This window comes from Girardinichthys multiradiatus, chromosome 6, assembly GCF_021462225.1.
Source record: "Girardinichthys multiradiatus isolate DD_20200921_A chromosome 6, DD_fGirMul_XY1, whole genome shotgun sequence".
In the NCBI taxonomy this organism is placed as follows: Eukaryota; Metazoa; Chordata; class Actinopteri; order Cyprinodontiformes; family Goodeidae; genus Girardinichthys; species Girardinichthys multiradiatus.
Genome location: NC_061799.1, coordinates 5,171,053 through 5,196,404, shown reverse-complemented (window position 1 = coordinate 5,196,404; position 25,352 = coordinate 5,171,053). Strand labels below are relative to the sequence as shown.

The 25,352-nt window shown below is 39.9% G+C and overlaps 1 protein-coding gene across 1 annotated transcript; it reads right to left on the bottom strand.

Moving 5' to 3' along the window:
* Positions 1-81: 81 nt before the first annotated feature.
* Positions 82-24,586, bottom strand: ano8a (anoctamin 8a). Its single transcript, XM_047369364.1, has 18 exons — positions 24,293-24,586; positions 19,521-19,631; positions 17,674-17,806; positions 17,434-17,572; positions 17,194-17,290; positions 16,781-16,897; positions 16,543-16,670; positions 13,175-13,336; positions 11,719-11,871; positions 10,029-10,155; positions 9,794-9,849; positions 9,624-9,698; positions 4,445-4,942; positions 4,103-4,279; positions 3,798-3,989; positions 3,575-3,706; positions 3,272-3,382; positions 82-1,398 (listed from the first exon to the last, which is right to left on the bottom strand). The coding sequence occupies exons 1-18, from the start codon at positions 24,474-24,476 to the stop codon at positions 742-744; spliced, it is 3,249 nt and encodes a 1,082-aa protein (XP_047225320.1). The 5' UTR covers positions 24,477-24,586; the 3' UTR covers positions 82-741.
* Positions 24,587-25,352: the final 766 nt, after the last annotated feature.

Genomic DNA, 25,352 nt, shown 5'->3' with positions numbered 1-25,352 from the left:
CCTGGAGACATTATAACCCAGCAGCATGGTCTCTCATAAAGCAACACCTAATCATCCCATGCAGGATCTCGCCAAGGGTGATTGACTTGAGTGACATTTATTTGCTTCAGCGTTACATTCACTAATTTATGTAGTAAAATTAATTAAGAGAAAATTAAAGATTTGAAAAATAGATTTTTTTTTTCATGGTCACAGTGACTATATCTGACCTTCTGCAGAAGAATCCATGGCTTTGAACGTGCGTTGCAACTAAAAACACAATGAACATGTCACGCATGCACATGGAAACATGCATCCAATACTGGCATCAAATTGAGAAACCAGCCTGGACCTGGAAGCTGCTGTTTTTGTTCTTTGACAAACAGAATGCCTTTCTAGTGTCCTGGTTCTGGATTCTGAAGCAAAGGTCCACCACATTAACCCTTTCTGGCTCTGGTACTGTCTCAGAACAAGTTGTCATCCTGTCCTTTAGCTTTAAGCAGATGTTAGTGAACCCCCACAGAATCAGTGAAACTTACTGTACAGTTTTTACATGGAGGTTAGATAATTAGGTGTACATACAGACAGTGCCACACTTTATGAAGTTGCATCAAGAGTGTAAGCTGAACACTTGCTGACATTACATGTGGTCCTTGTGGTTTAACAGGTTCTAAACCATGGGTGCATCAGTGCCTCTAAATTGTGCATGATTTGGACATTTTACTCCCTTTATAATATGACATTGCAGTGGCTGATCATTTATTAAGTCTTTGGGTTTTCTAAATCAGTCTGTAGTCTTGATTCTCCTTTATCTGACTCATTTGAGGGTATTTCCTCTGTGGTTGTGTTTAAATCAGCCCTGTTGGGTTGACAATTAGCAGCCTGAGTCAGCTGCTGTGTCCCATTAGCACACACCACAGTACCCTCTGATTTGCTGAAACTGAACAGCTTTCCTGGACTAAATGTCCTGTTTGGGGATTGTGACCTTTCCTGGGCACCAGGGGGGGCTGAAGACGTTACCGCAGAGCCTGGTGTTGCTCCTACTGCCACTGCTGGCTCTTTTTTCACCTCAGGTGATTTTAAGAACTTCAGAAACCCAGGGAGCTTTGCTTCGCCTCCTGTTGGGGACTGAGCTGGTGACCGTGAAGTACCGGACGAGAACTTTCCTTGAAGAGGAATAATCTGCTTCAGCTTCATCACGTTGTTATTTCCCAGCAGAGAGTTGGGTCTTTTGGGCTTGTCCCCAGGCTTGCTTCCCTGTGCTTTGTCGTGGTGGTGCTGGTGCTGCATATCTGCCTTGTGGTAGTCGCTCTCGTGACGAGCTTCTGCCTGCAGCTGAGCCTGACGGTGAAGCTCCTCCTCTTCCCGCCGGCGCCTGAGCTGCTGTTGGAAGTGCTGCTGTGCCTGCAGCTCATGTTTCTGAAAGGAGAGACATTTAGGACAAAGTAACAAATCCGACATCCTTACATTATTCAACACCTTCCCTGAGAAAACATTTAAAGTACCCTAGCTGAAGCCTTCAGCTATGTCTGACATCTGTTCATCCAATCTCTCGTCTGTCATGGAACATACTGGATCTAGATGTTAGAAGCTTTTTGGAAATCTCATCTCTGGTGAAGACACATGGAGGCAGAAGTCTTAACTTATAAAATAAGAAGTTAAAAATAAGGGGTTCTGATGTGAGGATGGCGTGGCGAGAGGAGAGGAGAGGAGAGCAGAAATGCTGCTGTCTGTACTGATGAAGCTCCAACCTTTGCATGAAGAAGTTACAAATTTGAGTTTTATGCTGAAGGTTTTGTCTCAGCCATGGCAATAACGAGGGCAAGGACTTTAAAGCACAAAACCACGGCCTTCTGACCATGGTTAACAGGTTTTGCGGTTAAGTTAGTACAGTATTTAATGCTTTAATGTTATTTTTCCTAACTGTGAATTTGAGCTGTTTTGCTAGTATATAAAAAAAATTAAAAAACATGGTTAGTTATATATTTTCTAGAATAAAAGTATTTAAACTGTCTGTAATGCTTGAACACTTAAACTACTGAAGATGTCATACAGTGAAATCTTACAGATTGCTTCTGTTTTTGCTTTTGGGCCCACCTAAATGTGTCTCATCATCAATCTGATGTTAATATCAGCCAAATATGGCCTAAATTAAGGGACTTCATTATTATTTATTTATTTATTAAGGGAAAATATCTATCCAAACAAACCTGGCCCTGTATGAAAAGTAATTACACCCTAAACCTAATAAGTAGTTGCCACTCTTGAGTAGCAACAACTGCCATCAAGTGTTTGTAATAAATAAGTTATTTACATCACTGTAGAGCAACTTTGGCCCACCCCTTATGCAGACTTGTTTTAATTCTGCCATTCTGGAGCGTTTTCAAGAAGTAACAGTCTGTTAAAGGTCACACTAGAGCATCTCAATTCATACAAGTCATTAAATCCTTCATTTTACTTTGTTTTGAGCCATTCAGAGGTGGAGAAAAGTCTTGGGCATCATCAAGATAGATTGGTCAGCCACAGTGCTCACCTTTGACCTCTGCTTTAGATGCCATTTTTGTCCAGTCTCTCTTTCTTATTGTTGAATTATGAACTCTGACCTTAACTGAGGCAAATGAGGACCTCAGAGCCTTAGATGTTATTTTGGTTTCTTGTGTGACTTTCTTGATGCACTCTTAAAATAATTTTGGTAGACCAGTCACTCCTGGGAAATTTTACTACTGTCTGTGTTTTCTCCATTTGAGGACAACGGTTCTTACTATGGTTCACTGGAGTCTTATATCATTAGAAATGACTTAGAAGCCCTTTCCAAACTGATAGATGTCAATGACTGTCTCTCATCTGTTCTTTTTTTGACCAGGATATGATATGTTGCTTTTTGAGATAATTTAGCCTACCTTAAGTTCTGGCAGTAATCAGCCTTGTCTTGTGAAACTGAACTTGGCTGAATACAGTTAATTCACATTTTAACAAGGGAGGTGGGTGATTGCATAGGGCCAGGTTGGTTTGGATACCTTTTTTCCTTAATAAATGAAATCATCATTTAAAAACCATTTTTTGTAGTTAATCGGGTCATTTTGCTCTTATGTATAACAAGTAAGAACTGAAGAAATCAGAAATAGGAGTAAGTACATTTTCACACTTTCAACCACAGAGCATTTCAGGTTAATGAGACCAAGGGACACATGAACAGAGATATACAACAATACAACACAAACTACCCAATATGCAGCCAACAGCTGGCCTTGTGTTGGCAGAAGGTCTTTCAAGCTATGATATAGCTATATACCTTGAAAGCTTCCCTTCGTCGGTACTCTAGCTTGGCCATCTCATCTGCCACCCAGCCAGGGATATCAGGGATGGCGACATGGATGATGTACTTTAGAAGGATTGCAAAGTGCTGAAAAACCCACAAGACCACAAGAGACAAACTCAACACAACACATCAGAGTACAAAGACTTCATTTTCACAATCTGTGATTTGATGGATAAATAAGTACATACACCATAAAACTTGTCAGATGTTAAGTGTTTATGATTATGGACTAAGAGGAAGAACTTCTTTATGTTCATGAAACTTTAGAGTAAATACCTCAAGTAAGACAATGGAGATGATGGTCATCTCAGGGCTCAGCCAGGGGAACAGACGCTGAAGCTGGCCACACTGACCAATCAGGTAACAGTTAACTATTATGGCTATTAAGCCCATGGCCTCCATTGCAGTCTGTTGTTGAGAAAAACAGACAAATATACAGGCTGCTGAGATAGGAACCCGAAAGACATTACTGACATTCTCCAAGCTGAAAGCCACTGACCTGCCACTGTCCGATGTTCTCCACTCTCTGTCCGAAGGGTCTCTGAAGGCCGGTGCAGAGCTTCAGGGCATCACTTCGTATCTCAATAATGTTGTTGATAAGAGCACACATGGCTGCAAGGGGAAAGGCAGAAGAGAAGAGCACCACGTAGCCGAACTGAATGAACATCTCCTGGTAGTCCTGAAGTGTTCCCTAATCACATCAAATCACAACAATAAAAGATTATTCCAATATTTCAATGTGTACACATAAGTGTAGGTAGACATGATTCTGGAAGTACATTTTGGATATATCCGGAATGCTACCTCATATGTCTGCATACAACTCTCAATCTCAGCCTGGGTCAAAGCAACAGTTTTAGGTTCTTCTGGTGGATCCATCCAAGATTTCTTGTCATCTTTACCCTCACCTACGTTCTTTCTTCTCTGATAGAAATAGTCGAATTCTTTTGAAGAGGACACACTAACAGTCTCCTTGGTCTCCTGTTGAAGGAAGCATTTCACATGATACATTCTGTGCTAATAACTGAGACATCTTTAGTGAAAAGAATGGCAAAACGTTGTTTATTCACACATCTTCTAAGATGCCAGTAGACTCTGACCACTAGGGAGAAAGATATAGATAATAAACAGTGTTGACCATACTACCTGAGACAACAATTCACAATCACTATCCTCATCACAACTGTCAAAAACACTGGATGGATCCATCCCATCTTCCACCAGTGTTGGACTGTCCTCCAGGAAACTGTCCTCCACAGCGTAGGTCTCCGTCTTGACATTCTTGTAGTCCAGCTTCTCTGTAAAGCTGACTTTGCGATGCTTCATAACACTGTCATCCATGTCCCACTCTTCCTCTGAAAGCCTGAAACCAGCTTTCAGATCACCTCTTCTCCTCAGCTCCTGGTTGCAGTTTGCTGCGTGACTGTTTGACATCCACGTGGGACTCAAAAATGAATAGGATGTCATTGAGGCATGTGCCCTCCCCAGAGCCAGGCGCCCATACTTGAGAATGATTGCTTGGAGGAGCTCCCACAACATCTTTGGAGTGAAGACACCAAGCTTGCTTTGTTCGTAGAGATATGGCTGAAGGACTTCTTTGATGTTTTGCAGGAACTGGCGGAAAATCAGCAGAGTAGCTAACATCTGAAAGGAAAACAGAAACTTCACATTTGATATATAACAGAAAAAATGTCATTAATTACAGTTACAGCAGTGTTTGAAGAATGGATGAGAGAAACTTCATCATCTAATTGAATGTTATTAATTAATTTTGGCTCAGGAGCATGGCCATGTCACAACTGTGCATCCAATCACCTAGTTAGCCTTCTTCTAGTTGGCTCATCCATATGGAACACATTATATGAGGCTCCAAACCTCACCACACCATGTTACTACTTGCTATTGCTCAGCACCTATCTTCCTCATAACCTTATGTCCCTTTTTATAATCTCTTTTAATCAAACTCCGATTCTTGATTCCTCTTTAAAAGCCTGTTTCATCCCACTCATCCTCTTGGGTTTCCTTTAATCGGGTGGGTTCCCTTAGATCAGTAGTTTCCAAAGTGTGGGTCTGGACCTCCTGGGGGTTCGCGGAATTGTATTGACTATATATTTTTGTATATAAACTAGATCTGTTTGTTTTTCAAAGTGTCACGCGATTTTTTGGGAATGTCCCCCTCATCCTCCTCATCCCTCAATACTGCTCCTTCCATCTTACCTATCCTCTCCATCCCTATTTAAAACTCCCTTTTCATCCTATTCATCCTCCAGGAACCTCTTTACGACCTCTTTTATCCTCCTCATTCCGATTTATGACCTGTTTCATCCTCCTCATCTTTATTTGTCTTTTATCCTCCTCATTCTGATTTATAACCTCTTTCATCTCCCTCACCTTATTTACAACCGCTTTTCATCCCATTGATTCCCTCATTTTCCTAAATCTCCTTTCATGTTCTGACCTCTTTACTGTTCCTTGTCATTCCACACATCCTCAAACATCTTAAAATCCCATATGCAGTGCTCATAAAATAAATAGTCTCTTAGAAATTCTTCTGTGGATTCTTGGGCCAGAGTTTGTGTGCTCTACAGTTGTTGGGGTATTCAGGATCCTACTTTAACTGGAACAAAATGCCAGCTTCAGTTCAGAGAGTTATCTTGAGCAGTTAGTCATATTTGGATTAGAAGCAGGTCTGTGTTTACATGATCATCCTGGATATTTGAGCTCACCTGATGATAGTTTTAGGATATGCTTATCAGAGACTTTCAGCACAAATGCAAACTCCGAACAGTTGGGTCTAAAATCATGCAGAGTAACTTTTGTTGGTGCCTTTTTTTAAATGACCATGCAATGAAAAAACAAGGCCATTGTTATATCTGGATTGTGTTCAACCCTGCATTTGTTAACTGTTATCAGGTAAGTAGGTGGAAACTCAATCAGTTTACTTTAGTTCAGAAGGTCCTGCTGCTGGTACTGGTGGTGTTTGGATCAAGGCTTTAAAATTCTGGGCTTTTTAGAGTTGGCTAGTTTAACTGCACAAAACACTAAAACACAGGAGATTTTTTAAGGCAAAGATCACAATGGGAAATAAAAATAATTAGATCGCCTATTCAGGGGATCTTTACTGTTACAGGTTTTGCAGAGGTTTCACTACAGTGTTGTAGCCCTATTCATTGAACTGGAATTCCAATATACTTATACCTGCTACATTATTGTTGAAGGGTTGTCTTTTTACTGGTAACTAATAAAAGTTTGTTTGCATGACATTTGTTCCAATAAGAGAAACTATAATTGGTCAATTGCATTCTGAGCTATCACTAAAGAAACATCTACATATTGTGTAGTTGTGCGGCATTTACCACAGATACACAGCACACTAAGCCATTTCCTTAGTGTCCTCAAAAATGCTGCTTTAGGTAGAGCAACATTTTTTGTTCTTATGCCCAGTCTGGGGTAGGGTGGTTGTCAGCAGTGTTAGGTTTGGTTGGTAGAGGGTGAACAATCAAATGCATACAGAAAATATTGCAATAAATAAATAATGTGTAGCAAAAGTATTTTTTATGCTGCAATGTACAAAGGTTAAGTAAAAGATTTCACATGTAGTGATGTTACAGCCTGATTTTTACAAGAATATAAATCAGTCTGTTTATGTGTTTACCTTAATGCATTTGGCAGATGCTTTTATCCAAAGTAACTTACAAATGAGGATATAAGTGAAAATGCAAAAAGCTGTGGGCCCAAATTATCCCAAAATAAGTAAACAAATGCTCTCTGTAATAAATAAACTAATCTGAATGTTATACTTTTCAACAATTTCATAAAGGTTTAAGTGTTGTCTTTCTTATTCTTTTTTTTACAAGTCCTGTCTGGCAGACTAGCACTCAGAATTGTTGTCTGAGTGCCAAGAAGAAGCCCAACAGATTTACTTTCACAAGTGGAGGATTACAACTAATGCTATAATGCTCCACTTGAGATATCTATCTATCTATCTATCTATCTATCTATCTATCTATCTATCTATCTATCTATCTATCTATCTATCTATCTATCTATCTATCTATCTATCTATCTATCTATCTATCTATCTATCTATCTATCTATCTATCTATCTATCTATCTATCTGTCTGTCTGTCTGTCTGTCTGTCTGTCTGTCTGTCTGTCTGTCTGTCTGTCTGTCTGTCTGTCTGTCTGTCTGTCTGTCTGTCTGTCTGTCTGTCTGTCTGTCTGTCTGTCTGTCTGTCTGTCTGTCTGTCTGTCTGTCTGTCTGTCTGTCTGTCTGTCTGTCTGTCTGTCTGTCTGTCTGTCTGTCTGTCTGTCTGTCTGTCTATATATAGTACAGACCAAATGTTTGGACACACCTTCTCATTCAAAGAGTTGTCTTTATTTTCATGACTATGAATATTGTAGCTTCACACTGAAGGCATCAAAACTATGAATTAACACGTGGAATAATATACTGAACAAAAAAGTGTGAAACAACTGAAAATATGTCTTATATTCTAAGTTCTTCAAAGTAGCCACCTTTTGCTTTGATTACTGTTCCGCACACTCTTGGTATTCTGTTGATGAGCTTCAAGAGGTAGTCACCTGAAATGTTTTTCACTTCACAGGTGTGCCCTGTCAGGTTTAACAAGTGGGATTTCAAGCCTTATAAATGGGGTTGGGACCATCAGTTGTGTTGTGCAGGAGGTGGATACAGTACACAGCTGATAGTCCTACTGAACAGACTGTTAGAATTTGTATTACGGCAAGAAAAAAGCAGCTAAGTAAAGAAAAATGAGTGGCCATCAATACTTTAAGAAATGAAGGTCAGTCAGTCCGAACAATTGGGAAAACTTTTAAAGTGTCTCCAAGTGCCGTCGCAAAAACCATCAAACGCTACAAAGAAACTGGCTCACATGAGGACCGCCCCAGGAAAGGAAGACCAAGAGTCACCTCTGCTGCGGACGATAAGTTCATCCGAGTCACCAGCCTCAGAAATAGCAGGTTAACAGCAGCTCAGATTAGAGAACAGGTCAATGCCACACAGACTTCTAGCAGCAGACACATCTCTAGAACAACTGTTAAGAGGAGACTGTATGAATCAGGCCTTCATGGTAAAAAAGCTGCTAGGAAACCACTGTTGAGGACAGGCAACAAGCAGAAGAGACTTGTTTGGGCTAAAGAACACAAGGGATGGACATTAGACCAGTGGAAATCTGTGCTTTGGTCTGATGAGTCCAACTTTGAGATCTTTGGTTCCAACCACCGTGTCTTTGTGTGGCGCAGAAGAGGTGAACGGATGGACTCTACATACCTGGTTCCCACCGTGAAGCATGGAGGAGGAGGTGTGATGGTGTGCTTTGCTGGTGACACTGTTGGAGATTTATTCAAACTTTAAGGCATACTGAACCAGCATGGCTACCACAGCATCTTGCAGCGGCATGCTATTCCATCCGATTTGCGTTTAGTTGGACCATCATTTATTTTTCAACAGGACAATGACCCCAAACACAACTCCAGGCTGTTTAAGGGCTATTTGACCAAGAAGGAGAGTGATGGGGTGCTGCGCCAGATGACCTGGCCTCCACAGTCACCGGACCTGAACCCAATCGAGATGGTTTGGGGTGAGCTGGACCGCAGAGTGAAGGCAAAAGGGCCAACAAGTGCTAAGCATCTCTGGGAACTCCTTCAAGACTGTTGGAAAACCATTTCAGGTGACTACCTCTTGAAACTCATCAACAGAATGCCAAGAGTGTGCGGAGCAGTAATCAAAGCAAAAGGTGGCTACTTTGAAGAACCTAGAATATAAGACATATTTTCAGTTGTTTCACACTTTTTTGTTCAGTATATAATTCCACATGTGTTAATTCATAGTTTTGATGCCTTCAGTGTGAAGCTACAATATTCATAGTGATGAAAATAAAGAAAACTCTTTGAATGAGAAGGTGTGTCCAAACTTTTGGTCTGTACTGTAAGTTAGAGAACTGACTTCTTGTACTGCCTGGTTCTTTTAAAACCATGTTGAAATTGTGCACTTTGAGCTCTGATAACGATGGTTCATCAAAAGAAACAAAACCATGAAAGAAGCAGAGAAGACTAGACAGCTATCTATCTCTAGATAGCTGTCCAGTCAACAACTGCTGAGCAGTTTTGTTGAAGTCAAAGTGTTTAAAGGTTGATGGAATCTGCTTATTTGTTTACAGGACTGGACATGTTTTTTGCCAAAGCTCAATATTTAGCAATATTCCCGAACAAATTCAAATGACAGCTCAAGAATTTCATGTTTTTGTAATTCAGAATTACAGCTATCTTCTAAATGAAGCTCTTTTAACCCGAAGCTCTTACCTCCTTCAGTCGCTCCATGTCCTTGAGGTAGAATCCAATGTAGAAAAGGCTGAGGTAAGAATTGATGAATTCAAACTGTGAAAAACAAGAAAACATGAGAAGAAATTAAAAATAAAACTATCTTCAAAAACCGTGTCTATTTCACCACCAAATAAAACAGGAGAACTTACAAAAACCATCTTGATGATCAAATTGTTCTCATAGGCACTCTGAAGCCTGTAGTTCTCTGGATGAACAAAGATAAGGCATTAGAGATAAGTATAAGGGCTGTCCTGTGTCCTGTTTCTGTTTCTGCTGGAGTAAAAAAGAGTGACGCCATCCTTTCCTTTCCTTTTATCAAGTAACTGCTAATATTCACACAACAGGAATTCTTTCATTTACCAAAAGGATTTTTCAGTTTCCTACCCATGTCATTGAGCCAGTAGGCAATCTTCTTATACACCTCATCACATACAGTTACAGTGATGGCCAGGAGTATCTTAGGGATGAACCTGGTAATACCAGGCAGCTCCTGAATCTCCATCACCACTTCCTGCAAAGTGAAGAATGTTATTAGAAGAATGAAGGCTAACAACTTAATCGGAACTAGTGAGGGATGTTGTGCCTTGCAATAGTGTTCATACTTACTCTACAACCACAAACGTCAATGAATATTATAAATAATTTAGGTGATAGACCACCACAAAGCAGTGCCTGATCAAGAAGTGAAAGAAAAATGATACATAGTTTCTAGCATCTTATACAAATAAAAATCTGTAAGCTCAATTTGTATTTAGCAGACTTGATACCCCTGAAAAGATCCAGTGCAACCACTTGACTTCCAAAATCTCTCTATTAGCCTCTATAGAGTCCTCTTTGGTATAATTCAATCTTGGTATAAATGCAGCTGTTCTGTGAAGGCCTCAGAGGTTTGTTGGAGAACATTAGAAAATGAACTTAATCATGAAAACCAAGGAACACAGCAGGAAGGTTGTGGAAAAAATAAAAGCAGAGTTAAGTTAGAAAACAATATCCCGAGTTTTAAACATCTAACAGACCTTTGTTCAGTCCATCATCTGAACACAGAAAGAGGATGACACAACTGCAAACCTAGAAATGAGACCAAAATTAAACTTTTTGGCCTATGTAGAAAACGCTCTGTGCGTGAGACAACTAGCACTAGACACCCTGAAGACTCGATCCCCATGGCATGTATATGCAGGAATCATACTGGAGAGATGGTCTTCATCAGCAGGGAGAGGGAATCTGGCCAAAGTTGATGTTAGGTTTATTAGAGTTAAATACAGGATAATCCTGGAAATATGATGGAGACTACAGAACACTCCAGTCCAGATCTAAATCCAGTCTTTAAAAATTGATGTTGAACTCTGACTGACCTTGAGCTATTTTGCAATGAAAAATGGCCATACATTTCAGTCTGTAGATGTACAAAAATGGTAGAAACATACCCTTAAAGACTTGAAGCGTAACTGCAGTGAAAGGCGGTTCTACAAACAAATGATCCAGGGGGGCTGAATACAAATACAACCCCAATTCCAATGAAGTTACCCCTGTCTAAGCTTTTTGGGAATGCATTGCAAGCTTTAAATTCAAAACAAGTGAAAATTTGCAAAAATAAAAAAGCAATAAAGTATATCAATTTGAACATTAAATATCTTGTCTTTGTAGCATGTTGAATTACATACAGGTTCAATAGTACTGAAAATCATTTTATTCTGTTTTTATTTAAGTTTTACACATTGTCCCAACTTCACTGGAATATTCACATTTTCATTGGTGAATAATTTGACTAACTATTTGATTATTGAATTTGATTATTGAATTGAAGTTGAATAATTTTATTACATTTTTGTCATACTTCTCCCACCTCACAATTATGTACAACTTTGTGTTGATCTATCGCATAAAATCCTAACAAAATACACTGAAGTTTGTGGAATGGGAAAAAAGGTGTAAACACTTTTTGCAAGGAACTGTATATGAATATAAACATTTACATTTACTTCAGCTGTTTAAACTGAGTACTTTAATACTGAATTCTTTATTTTGACTGTGTAATCTTGTTTTTTGGTGGACTGTTGTGTCCAACTGAGACCTGCAGCTGGAGACAGAAGAGCATGGCGAGGAAGACGAAGCAAAGACAGAGGAGGCAGACCGGCAGGCTGACCAGCCATCTGAACAGAGCTCTCTTCCAGGGAGGGTAGTAGAACTCCTCACAGCCAGTTATGGGACTCCAGCGCTTCACACCCTGTAGAGACACAGAAGAAGAAGCAGCAGACACAGCAGGAAGTTTTAGATAAAAGTGAAGTATAAAAATAAACTTCACAAGTGTAAGACCAACATGGTCTGTTTATTTCACCCTCTTCGCTACATTCTCACACTACTCTCCAATTTTGCATTGTTTGCTGTTATTTCAGCTTTTAACTTTGTTCTCTCTTTTCTCTTCCTAGAAGCTACACCTGGCCTGGCTCTGTGTCTGCCTGTGACACCTTTCTGGAGAGGGGCATCGTCCAAGCTTCTGCTGGCAACAACTTAATGCTCACCCTCTACCAATGATCCACATGGCCCTGTCTTTTAGTGTTTAACCCTTTCTCTCTCCTAGACATGGAAATTGACTGAGCTTTTACTGTAACTAATTATAGTGCTCTCTTTCAGACTCTAACTGGCTCAGAGTTTATCTGTTCTTTCTTTCTAGGTGAAACGACTAAAGGAGCTACATCCATTAACATTTACTTTTCCTTCCCACGGTTGTGGCAGATGGCCGCTCACACTGAGCCTGGTTCTGCTGGAGGTTTCTTCCTGTTAAAAGGGAGTTTTTACTCTCCACTGTCGCTACATGCATGCTCACTATGAGGGATTGCTGCAAAGTCAACGCCAGTGACTGTCCACTGTCTCTACATGCTCATCCGGGAGGAGGGAATGCTGCAAGTCATTGACTGGATGCAATCTGCTGGGTTTCCTTAGATAGAAAAACTTTTTATCCAATTTAAAAAGCTAACTCCGACTGCACTGTTCAATTGTTAGGATTAATAGGAATGTATGTACCTGTCTGTTGTGAAGTGCCTCGAGACGACATGTGTTGTGAATTGGCGCTATATAAATAAAACTGAATTGAATTGAATTTAGGCAACACACTGAAACTCCACCTGAGAAAAACAATCGCCCAACATGGGTCTCGAACCTACGACCCTGAGATTAAGAGTCTCATGCTGTACCGACTGAGCTAAGAGCTAGCCAGACCTGTCACCACACACCCTGTGTGTTTTTTTAACATTCAGCCCCTTCCCCCCTCCATCATTAGTTTTGTTGGTGGGGGTAAGCAGCATAATAGGCCCTGCCCCCTTTCTGCTTGCTTTCAGAGCACATGGACCCACCAATGCTGTTTCCTGCTATTGTTAACTTACCCTGTGTTGTGCGATTGGTCATAAGTATGTGCAGACTGTCAGAAGAAACAACACCAAGACATGAGAAACTTTCAGGGTCATCACTAAACAAAGTAATGCAGAGACCTGTGCTTTTACTTTCAAGCAGCCTTTGTGAAGAGTTCTCACCCTGAACTGGGGTCTGGGCTCTTCCAAGGACTCAGCAGGGGTGTCCAGAGTGCCCCATCTGTAGGCCAGCTCCGCTTCTCGCCGCTTCCAGCGCTCCAGAAACAAAGTTGCCCAAACGACATTGAAGAGGGCAAAAACCACGCAGCAGATATCCTGGCTGGTCTGTGTGGGAATGAAAGATAAAGACTTTGTCATTGTATGCAATGTTTAACTGTAAAGCTATGGTAAGCATACATCAAAGTTTTCTTTAGTACAACAGTGAAATAAATACCTGGCTCCAATGATAATTAGAGACAGATAAATGTATTGCTTCTTTGGTATATTTCTAGTCCTATCCAAAATTCTAAACATCTTTGTTCAATGTGTACTAAAATGTTTATTAAAAAGTTTGCACTGTAAAAATATATAATCTGAGTATGACTCTGCAGCACACATGGGAGAAATACAACACTAAATAAAGTGTTGAAAACCAGCATTTTTGTTAATAAACAAATAAATGAAAGTGTGCAATATCAGCACTTCCTTTTTATGAGTCTGTGTATTAAAGTAAAACGGGCTAAATAGCTTTAAATGAGTGGAAACTTTTATTAAATAAATACATATTAACAGCTGACATGTAGAAATCTTGGCAAGTATATTGGAAGTATTTTTGGTAATCTGAAAAGGTTTCAACCCTGAAGCCACTGTTTTTATTTAGCCTCAGGTCATCACCAGACTGTGTCTGGGTTGTTGGGAGAAAGTACTCTCAGAGGAGATCCCACTCTTTATTCTTTGTTCTTGGAGAGAACTGTGAGGATGATAAACAACCCAGGACTCAGATTTTATCAGAAGGCTTCATGTTTGGAGGACTTACAACCCATGTTAGCGCTCACCTACAAATGGACAATCAGCAGGAGGATTCACCATAAATATGACTTTGCACCAGTATGCTGGTGTCCATTTTTCCTGAAAGTCATTGCCTCGCTTCCAGATGTACTCACACCCACCTGCTGCTGAAGCTGAGCAAGCTGTGCTATAGTGGCAACATGGTTCTGTTGGACACTCCTCAGGAACACTCTGAGGAGGTACTGATGCTTCTTCACTGCAGCTGAGCCTCTTACCTCGTCTTGATCTGAAAAGCTGTTTTCTTAGCAGCATCATTCTCGGCAGTTTCCTTACACATGAAGCCATTTAATGTAAACTGATGATGGCTTTACTCTTTAAAGGTAACATTACTAATACAATGACCTCAAGGAGATCCATTCCTCTTTTCCAGGTTGCTAGTTAGACTTTTGGCATTTTAGCTGCTCTTTTACAACTTCACCTATAGTGACTGTTTTGACATGACGTTAGGGGATCATTTTCTGCAAAAATGCAATGAAATACTATGGGAAAAGAGCTTGTGTTATAAAGCAAATTCGTTATTCTCATGAAGCTCTTTTCAATGAGCTAGTGTGTATCTTATTACCCTCTAAAAACAATCTAAAAAAAATTACACAAACATCTGTCTCTGCTTGGCCAGTTTTCATTTTGGGATAAATTCGCTCTAAATTTTTCAAACAAAGAAACAAATGCATATGTAAATATCAGAAAATGATTTCTGTTTCTTTGAATAATGACAGAAATGCACCACTTGCAAACTAGATGCCACAAGGCATGCTGGGAGTGGCTATTAGATGAAAGGATTGATGAGCCTAAGCTTCAGCTGACTTCTGATTTCATCTGTTCCTCACAGTAAGGCTAGTTGATTAGAAAAATAAAAATATGAATATTTTCCTAAGTTTAAAAATTTCACATGTTATTAAGGGACGATGCAGAAATTGTTTAAGTGAGGTTCTGTTAAAAGGTTATGAGCAGGTCATGTATTACCTGAAGTAGATGACTTTTTTATAGAGATGCACCAAGAAATCTGTTGATGGATAGAAACGGCTGATTTCACACTTGACTGGCTCTGATGCGTGATTGGTTGGTCAGAAACTAAAACTCAGTGATCATGCCTAAGCACCCCCAGGTGGCACTAATAATACTCCTCAGTGTGGATGTGTTTAATAATTTGGGAAGCTATTTTCAGTATCATTGATGTTTCTAAAGATGAGGGCAGAAGAAACAAAAAAGCTCTAAGAACCTTCAAGAAAAGAAACATTTTTATGGAAGCATGTCTGCTGTTCATTCAGGCTGCTGCATGTGGAGATAGAGGTCAGTAGATAACAGTAGATGCTGTGTTTTATCCTTTTAAAGAATCCAGGTCTGCCTATTATGGGGCATGCTGCATTAGGAAAGGGCCTGCTAACTCTGCTAACAGGAAACATACACTGAAACTGCTAACTATGCTAATCGTGCTTAATGCTGACATAAAAACTTTAAAGGGCCAACTCTGTCGTTGTGTTGTCTTTGTTTTGAAATATTAGTGAAATCCTGTTTAACTACGGAGCTATGGAACGTTGACTGCTCTCTCCTATGATCCTACGAGGTGAAGACACATTTTAGAAAGAATGATTGAAGAAGATGGAAAGGCTTCTTAAGGTTTCTATAACAATGAAGCAAATGGAGCAACTGCTCCCACACGTTCAAAAGTGGGGGAGTAAACTCATATTCCCCCCCCTCATTTTTAGATTAAAGATCTCTGATCCTCCATTATAGCATGCTAAATGTATAAAGTCATAAAGAAACACACACAGGTGTCATGCAGTCGGTGTGTGTGGCTCTCATTTGTAGAAACAGTGCTGATTTTCTAAACTTAACTGCAAACTCTTTAAATGGGCTCATAAAATCAGAACATATACAAGACAGCACAAACTGGCAAAAATACATTCGACTGAATGCACCAAAGTATAGTGAACTATTCTTCTATGCCACAGAGGAATCTGAACAATTGATATAGACTTTTAATTTCAGAGCTAGTTGCTAATATTTCTGTGGTTTAACTGAACATAATTGTTTTTAGTATATTTGATTTACTACCTTATAACAGATTAGTTACTCTGAACAGTAATGAGGTGCACGTTTTGTTCTGAGTATGTGTTTCACACAGGGAGAGCATTGGTGCACTGCCTCCAATCTTCATTTCCTGTGTTAAAATGATCACCTTATTGGTATAGAACTGACCAATACAAACATGACCATAGGTTAAAGGTTTATAAAATAGTATTAGCATAAATGCTATGATGTTTTAAAGATCGGAGTTGTTCTAAGATGGTAGAATTCAACTTTGGTCTGGTCACCTCTCAAACGTTCAGGTTATATCAGGATCCAGGACCAAGTCATCTGAAGATGCCAAGTCTCATCTGCTGCAGGTAAGATATTAACTGCTTATAACCTTTTAACACAGCGTTATTCAAAAAATTGTGAACTATCCCTTTAAGGTAGAAAACAAAAGAAGTTTCTAATACCTGGTCAGCTTCTGCAAGTATCCAGAGAAGAAAGCCAATGACAGCAGGGTAAAGCATGGAGTTGGTGTAGAAACCCAGCCAAGCAAAATACAAGCCGATCTTCACTCCAAAGTAGTCACAGATGTCATCTACAGGGTAGATTACAATGAAATGGTTTATGAGAACAAGCTATGAATAATCAGCAGGTTTTAAACAACATATCTCTGTTATGCCAAGTAATCCTGTAATATTTTCTCACCAAGGGGCTGCCTTTCACATACAGCCTGGACCCAAGACGTCATCAGCTGGTTGAGTATCCTTTGCTCATGAAGAGGAAACATCTGATGAATCACCCCCCGAGCCATTAGCTCTGGAACTAAATGTCCAAGCAACAGTTGTAACCAGAGTTTAGGAGGGAGTTCCCTGTTTGAGACTTCTGTTCTCGTACTTTCTTTTCATCTGTCACATAAAATCTTAATGAAATAAATCCAAGATTTTGGGTTGGAACGTAACAAACACTTCAAAGGGTATGAATACTTTTGAAAGGTACACTAATTATAGCAGAAACACAATCAGACACCCTTAGGAATTTCTATGGTTTTTATTACAAGACTGTATAGAAGATCCATTATGGGTTAAAACAAGAATAAAGAGCAGCATAAAAATGTTTACTGATTGGCTGTCCCTCCAAGAAGTGGATGTTGTGAAGCATCTCTCCCTGTTTGGCACGCAGATTATCCAGCCAGTACTTAATGATGCTCTGACGCTCCTAAACACAACATGCACATATTGTTTTATTGAATTAAATAAAATAATACATACAACTGTATTTTAAAAAAACTAAGGACTGTGTAACATTTAAACACTACCAGTTGACACTGATGATGAAGAACCAAAGTTTGGACCTCTAACCTGTGAGGTGAAGAAGCAGAGCTCGCTCTCTATGTTCTCATAGATATTGTTCTCCTCCCAGGAAAAGCGGCGCATCCCACCACCAAACTGTGGCTTTACAGTCTTGTATATGCCCATCTGCTCAGCTCCTCGCAGTAAGCTGTAGGGGAAAGAGCAGCAGGATTTCATTTCTTCCCAAAATAAAATGTTTGGAGTCTAAGCTGAAATACTTACTTGCAACTGTACAAGAGTGTGCCTTACTTTTCATACGTTGTTGTGATGAAGAAGGCATGGGCCCGGGTGTGTTTATGCTGTCGGACTTGGATGCTGACTTGTGGGATTCCAACACGAATTTGATTCAGGAGCCACAGCAAAGTGTGGTCATCTATTGTATCTGGAAAAAAATCATAATAGATCTGTCTGAAGTTCATCAGCATGTTTTTCACTAGTTTCTGTGTATATTTTAGAGATGCTTGATTGGCACTGGTCGGTGATCAGTTGGTCCAAAACTAAAAGTCTGATATTTTATCCCATCAGTTATTGCACTATATCAAGCACTGCCAGGTTGTGCTGATGTCAACACTCCTTGGTGACAAAGTTGTTACTGAATGAAGAAGATTCAACCATTTTCAGTATCAGTGAGGTGTTTAAAATTAAGTCAGAGGAAGCACAAAAGCTATAAGAAGTTTCCTGAAGGAAACTGTATTTTGTATAGAGGCATTACAGCTCTTCGTTCAGGAAGCCACAACAGAGACTTCAGCACATATCAGGAAGCTTGATAATTTAGATAATAAACATCAACATTGCTGTTATATGTGTAATATTACAGCAACTTTGATGTGTCTTATCTTTTCACAAGATTGGTGTTTACAGTTAGCAATGCTGACTGCGCTAATCATGCTAACTACTAGGATAAGTTGCTGAAGACAGTTAGAAGTCTCAACCCTGCAAGCATTTGTTTGTTTTGAAATATTAAGAAAAGGCTGTTTTGGTCCAGAGCTGGGTAATGTTAACTCATTTCTCTCTCACACACACATTGGACATCGCCTCTGGTCAAACTGTAAATACTTAGTGATCAATCAGAACAGAAAGTGTGCTTTAGGCCCCTGTCTGAGAGGCTTTGGCTATTAAATACTAAGTTGGACACAGGTTCCATTTATTCTTGTGGAAAAGCATGAATATCTTGTTATATGACGCTCGCTTCTACAGTTTGATGTATGCAAATAAAAGTGAACTAGAATCAATCCTTTAAAGAAATTAATTGGGCATGCTGTTCTTTTTTTATTTTTATGTGCATTCACATCTGTTCCATGACCTGTTAGCTCTCTAAGTTTGGGCTATTTGTGTAATAAATGTATTTTACCATAAACATTTTGTTGCTGAGACAGCTGAATTATTATTGATTCGGAAAAGTATTATATTATTAGTTTTTAAAGAGACATCAGAATTGACTAAAACTGGTCTCAACAAGTCTCCAATCAGTGCATGTATTTTTTCTTCTGTTCATATGCAGTAAAGTGAACAATCATAAGACAGCTGCTGCTGACACGGTTGAGCAGAGGCAATTTATAACGCCACTGATACTATAATATTACAATGAATACTAACAGGCTAGGAGTTGGTACTGAGGGTTAAAGGTTAGTCCAGAATCCCTCTCTCTTTCATATGAAATTATAAAAAATAAATGATTGCACACATAGCCCCTTTAAAGAGAGTGTCAGAGAAAATGAAGCCAATTCTGACATATACTCTGACAGCAATTGATTAAAATAATACATGTTGACTTTAGCAGCCCAAAGGTAAACAGCACACTGTTTAAACACTACACATTGAACAGGATGTGCTTCTTTGCACGTCGTGTGTTTATGGTTGTTTATTGAGATGCTTCAGGTTCACATTGCATGCCCCTTCATTGAACGATACAACAGAAAGAACAGCTTCTGTTAATGGATAGCACCTAATATTCCCTAAGGACCTTTTAGGTTATAAGCATGTAAATAAGCTGCTGGCTGGCCACCAACGCCATTCAGTGTGCAGCGTTCTCTCTGCAGCAGGGGCTTTACCATAGGAGGACATGTCAGAGCAGAGACGAGCAGAGCATACTGTACCTGAAAAGGTCATGAGGATGTCACAGTTTTCTGTGGGAACCATCTTTAACCAGGACTTGCGAGAGTTGATATAGTGTCTGGCCAGCAGAAGTTGTTTCCCGAACAGTTTATCTAAAAAAAAAAGAAAAAAAAAAAGATGAGATTGACAGGGAAGGATATAAGGAAAATAAAAACAGGGCCAGGAAAAGTCTGAGTGGGTGCTGATGAAGGAGAAAGTGAGACAGATGGCGGTATTTTATCATCGTGATGATCATGAACACAGATGACTGGGTGGTTGTTAGTAACTCATCAATGATGTTGTTTCTTCTGAATATTTTTATCCTTACTTTTTTCTCTGAAACAAAATGGCAGAAACACCCAAGATAATGATTCTGCTGCTTTGGTCAAATGACTGAGCAAATATTACTGTACCAACAAAAACTCTGCAAACTGAGCGGTGTGCAAGCAGTCCCAAACAAACTAGTCTGTCTCTAAAATAACATCAGTGGTGTTATTTTTGCAGGTTGCAAACATTCCAGCTTCAGTTTGTGTGCTGTCAATTCCTGTTGTCTTTAGATTATTGTTTAGAAGTGATCAGATGCACATTATGTCTTATGATATAGGCTTTGAAAGGTTTACTCAACTTTACTAAAAAAATCCTTTCCGCTGCATTTCTGCCCTAAGGCACAATGATTAGCTAACTTTAGGTCAGGTGAAGCTGTGAAACCATCCAGGTGGAATCCCTGCCTCGTTCTAATTAGCAGACCGATTGCTTTAAAAAACGGAGAGATGGACAGACTGCGGCAAAGGTAATTGTTGTTATCAAACTTTATTCTGAATGTTTGAGACTTTTGGAAAATATTTAGTTTGGAGAGGAAAAGGTGAGAGGTACCACAAATCCTGTGTAGCCATGGGCCAGTATGAAATTCTCACGATATAACCCCAGAGAAAAATACTGTGGTTTCATTGTATCAAGGTTTGAATACAACATCTTTTCAGCCAGCTAGCCAGCACTGCATACAGCTGAAGAAAACACAAGTTACTCCACCACTTCGTCTGACAATTCGTTAAAAGGACTTTAAACCGTAACAACAGTTCGATGGTCAATTTGGGGGTGGGGAAGATGGACTTAAAATTAAATGTATTTATGTATTAATGTTTTTATGGAAACAACAGTGGAAAAAATACTTTAAAGAGCAATTTTTGGGGGTTTTGCTAACATCATCTGTTAGACCTTATTGTTATGACAATAAATAAACTAAAATCCATTTTCCATCCCTAACCATAGATGGATAAAACCCGGGTTAATCTTGATACCAGTAACCAGTCCATGGCTAGCCCTGCGTTGTGTAAGGAGTGAAACTTCCTGAAACAATTCTTTTAGTAGAGCTTGTCTCTCACAGTTCTGTCCAAGAACACTGCAGAAGAGCAACTCCTTCCAACCCAGGAACAATTTGGTGCTGATCTGGGTGTTTTCCAGCTTGGTGGGGCACATAACAGAGGATGTCAAAGATCAGAAGATTTAAACTTTGAATTTGTGACCAGACCTTAACCCAACTAAGAACCTGTGTTGCTTAATGTGAAGAAGACAAGAACGGGTAACCATCAGTCCGGATATGACACTGAAGTTGATCTCCAGCAGGTCAGAGCGAATTACAGAAAGTGGGAAAATGAACGATCAAAACTTAAAAATCATCTCTTCACACAAATTTGATGTTTTTGCAAACAAATTCCTTTGAATCATGAAATGTTTCAATTGTACCATAGAAAAGTGAAAAAAAGAAGAAACAAATTGAAACGCTAAAATCCCAAAATACATCTGTGTCTACAGCCATTTCTGCTGCCTGTGGTCCTCAGTGTCTCAAACTCTGCTTCTTATTGGCACTGTAGCTGCAGTGACTGACCGCTCTCCTAAATGTTCACTGAATTATAGGTTGACCCTCTCAGTGTGTGTGCATGAGCTGGAATTTTATATGATCAAATCCATCTACTTGTAGCCTGTTTTATCCCTCCTGCTGAGAGCCAGCTGTGCTCATGTTATGTCTATAGACCCATGGTTACAATCCCAGGGAAAATGGACGGAATAACATCTTTGAAGAATATTTACTCAGCTGTTTCAACTTCAGTCAGTCATCAGTCAGTCATTTTCTACCGCTTATTCCATAGTGGGTCGCGGGGGAGCTGGTGCCTATCTCCAGCAGTCTATGGGCAAGAGGCGGGGTACGCCCTGGACAGGTCGCCAGTCCATCGCAGGGCAACACACAAACAACCATGCACACACTCATTCATACACCTAAGGTCAATTTAGAGTGACCAATTAACCTAACAAGCCTGTCTTTGGACTGTGGGAGGAAGCCAGAGTACCTGGTGAGAACCCACGCATGCACAGGGAGAACATGCAAACTCCATGCAGAAAGACCCCAGGTTGGGAATTGAACCCAGGACCTTCTTGCTGCAAGGCAACAGTGCTACCAACTGCGCCACTGTGCAGCCCATTTTGTTTCAACTTGTTGCAACAAATTGTAAAAATCAAATCTATTTTATTTAAAAACAAAATATTCTGGCTTTGTGAAATTTTTATCTAAAAAGATTTGGTAGAGCTGTTGTGATGACTTATTGTATTGTATTGTAATTTGCATCTCCTAAATAAAGACCTGTTTAAATAGGAAATAAGTATACAGTTTAAAGAGATAGAAAACGGTAAGCTACTGATTACTCATATTTACTCCTTTACCATTGGAAAACTTCTGGCTACAAGAAAGGGTACAGGAGCTGTGACAAACCAAACCAACTCAGAATAATATTTGACTTTTACACAAAACATGAGTGCTCAATAATGTTATAAAATATGAACAGTTGTCTACCAATGATATGAATATCTTGGACATAGAACTCTCTTTGCTAGAATGGATCCATTTGAACCTTAGGTCTTCTTTTGACCTTGCTTTGGTTATAATGATATTGTTTAATTTTTCAGACCGGGACCAAAAAGAGCAAAATATTCTTTTACCTTGATCATTTGCATTTTTTTATTCTCTTCTTTACTCATACAAAATCCTACTCTCGCTCAGAATTGATACTAATTACCTCCGTGTTTCTTTTCTGTCCTCTGGACCCCAGCTGCTTGGTAAAAATGGGAGCTGATCCTGAGCCAGGTTCACAGATTTCTTCTAGTTAAAAGGGAACCTTTCCACTCCACTGTCTCCCTGTGCTTGTGTTGGAAGCTGGAAAGGTGGGCACCAGTGTCCAGGTCGGCTGTGGTGATGTTGATCATTTGTGGAACAGGAAGGAACAGTGGTGAACCAGCAACTTGGTTCACATGGCAAGGCTGTGAAGGTTGACTTGCTCCGATCCAACAGATAGGCTACAGCTGAAGAATTTAAAGCTGGTTCTGATAAACAGTACACAAAGGTTGCACTGTGTACTGCAGCCCCATATACACAGCTTGTTGTATATGGGGCTGCAGAACAGTCAGCGTTCCCCTGCTGACCATTGAAAGCACCGACAATGGACATGTAACTGGACCACAGAGCAATGGATGAAGGTGACCTGGCTTGATGATTCACGTTGTCTTTTTCATTACTCTGATGACCCGAAGTGTGCATCGCCGACCTGGTTAACTTGTGCCACCAGGATGCACAATGAGAAGAGCCAGCGCCGGCAGTGGGATGGTCTGAGCAATGTTTTACTGTGAAACAGTGGGTCCTGCTATCCATGCAGATGTTCCACCTACTTAAGAATTGTTCCAGAGTATGTACACTTGTTCTTGGAAATAGTATTACCTGATGGCACTGGTCTCTTTCAGCAGCATAGTACTTCCTGGCACAAAGCAGAAAAGTTTCAAGAATGAGTTGAGGAGTACACGTTTGAGGGGTTGACTTAGCTGGTAAATTCCACAGATCTGAATCCAATGAGAAATTGTGGAGTGCGCTAGATAAACAACATGGAGACCCCACCTCACAACTTCAAGGACTTAAAAGATCTGCTCCTAACATCTTGTTGCTCGATACTGCAGCACACCTTCAGGGTTCTAGAGAAGTCCATGCCTCAATGACACTTTTTGCAGCAAGCTGGGAAACAACTTTTGAGCATGTTAAAAACAATACTCATAATGTCACGTCTGATCAGTGTAGACGGATTTTATTGGACTGTAACAGAACAGGATCTGGACCTGACCATTGACTGGACTGGATTGCATTAAAATTGATTCAATCCAGAAATAGACCTGTTCGTAAAATACTTCAAGATAATGTTTGGTAAATCAGAGTGATATAATAGACAGAATTGACATTACTGATATAAAATAAATCAGAGAAATAAACTTTAACACACATTAAAAAACAAACATTATAATTGTCTATCTTATGATTTTGAGGAGAAATGACCTGGTAGGACTCTGAAACATAACATCACACAACACATATCATCTAAAGGTTAGAAAACCAATTCCACTTGGTATTATTTCTGTAACCAGCAAAGGCAAAAGAGCTGCAACATATTCTTCTTTTTACTATTCAAAGCAGCAGCAGCTGCAGCAGCAGCAGCAGCCAACAGGACATGGACCTAATGCTTTCTAAATGCACCTGTGGTTGACAGAAAGCTGAGGCCCAAGAACAAAACACCTCAGCCAAGTCTGCCTAGCATTAGTGATGCTTCACAATCACAATACCCTTGCATAGTGGCTTGTAATCTTCATTTTGCATCATATCGAACACAAATCTCCAGCTTCCTCTGATTCTCAGCGTACACACAGCGGGGGCACTACTTTTACATCGTTTTTCTGGGAAACTCACCGAGCACCCCGGACGGCGCTGAGGACGTTTGCTGCTGCTGGTTGCTGGTCCTGTCCTGGTGTTCGCTGGGCACCGTCCTCTCCATCCTCCCCCCTGCCCCGTCGCTGCCGTCGACGTCTGCGGCAGAGTCAGCATCAGCTGCTGCGATGCCCGCGGTCTGCCAGCTGGTGCCCAAATGCTCCATTAGGTGAAGGAAGACCGCCGTCAGAGCACGGAAGAGCCTGCTCAAGGCATGGCTGCTGGCTGTTGGTATGACAGCCTGGTATGTGTAACAGTATAGGAGGAGGGGGTGGAACATAAACATGTCATGTACACGTTCTGCGCACGAGTCGTGACTGGGTGACGACACACACCGTGCGAGCTTCAGGTTCATAAATGACATGTCTATTCTAATTATTCACGCTTCAAATAAATCTATTCTAAATATGTTTGTTGTATTTCTATACCATCTATCAACGGGTATTTTCATTTACAAACGGATTATTCGGAATGCATGCGATACTTCCCCAAACCATTATTATTTTGACATATTTGTTTTTCCAAATAATATTTCTTCCAGACCCAGGTGCTAGGAGCAGATTTTTATTTCATATCTGAAGTAGGAACAATGAGTTATTTTAGTACCAGTCGCTTTAAAAGCTAATTTTCATCACTTAAAAGAAAAAAAAAACAGTTTAGTGGCAAACGATGTGATATAAGTCATAGTTTCAAATGTATAGTTGTGAGAGTCTATTGAAGCTAGTTTCTTTACTTAGGGGAAAACGTGTCATACGGCATGTCATAATGGCTTTTGTAGTTTCAAAGGCATAAATATGAGAATCTTTAAAAGCCTCTGCATAGTGGATTTGTTGGTAAACAGCTCAACATGACAAATATTAAAAGGCAAGTTTATTTATGTAGCACATTTCAGTAGCAAGACAATTCAAAGTGCTGTAAATGAAAAAAGAAAAAGAGACATAATAGGAAACGTGTGTTGAACGATTGTCTGCTACTACACCTCCCAGTATCTTCTGCTACTACACCTCCCAGCATGCACTGCAGTTAACCTGTTAAGTCCTAA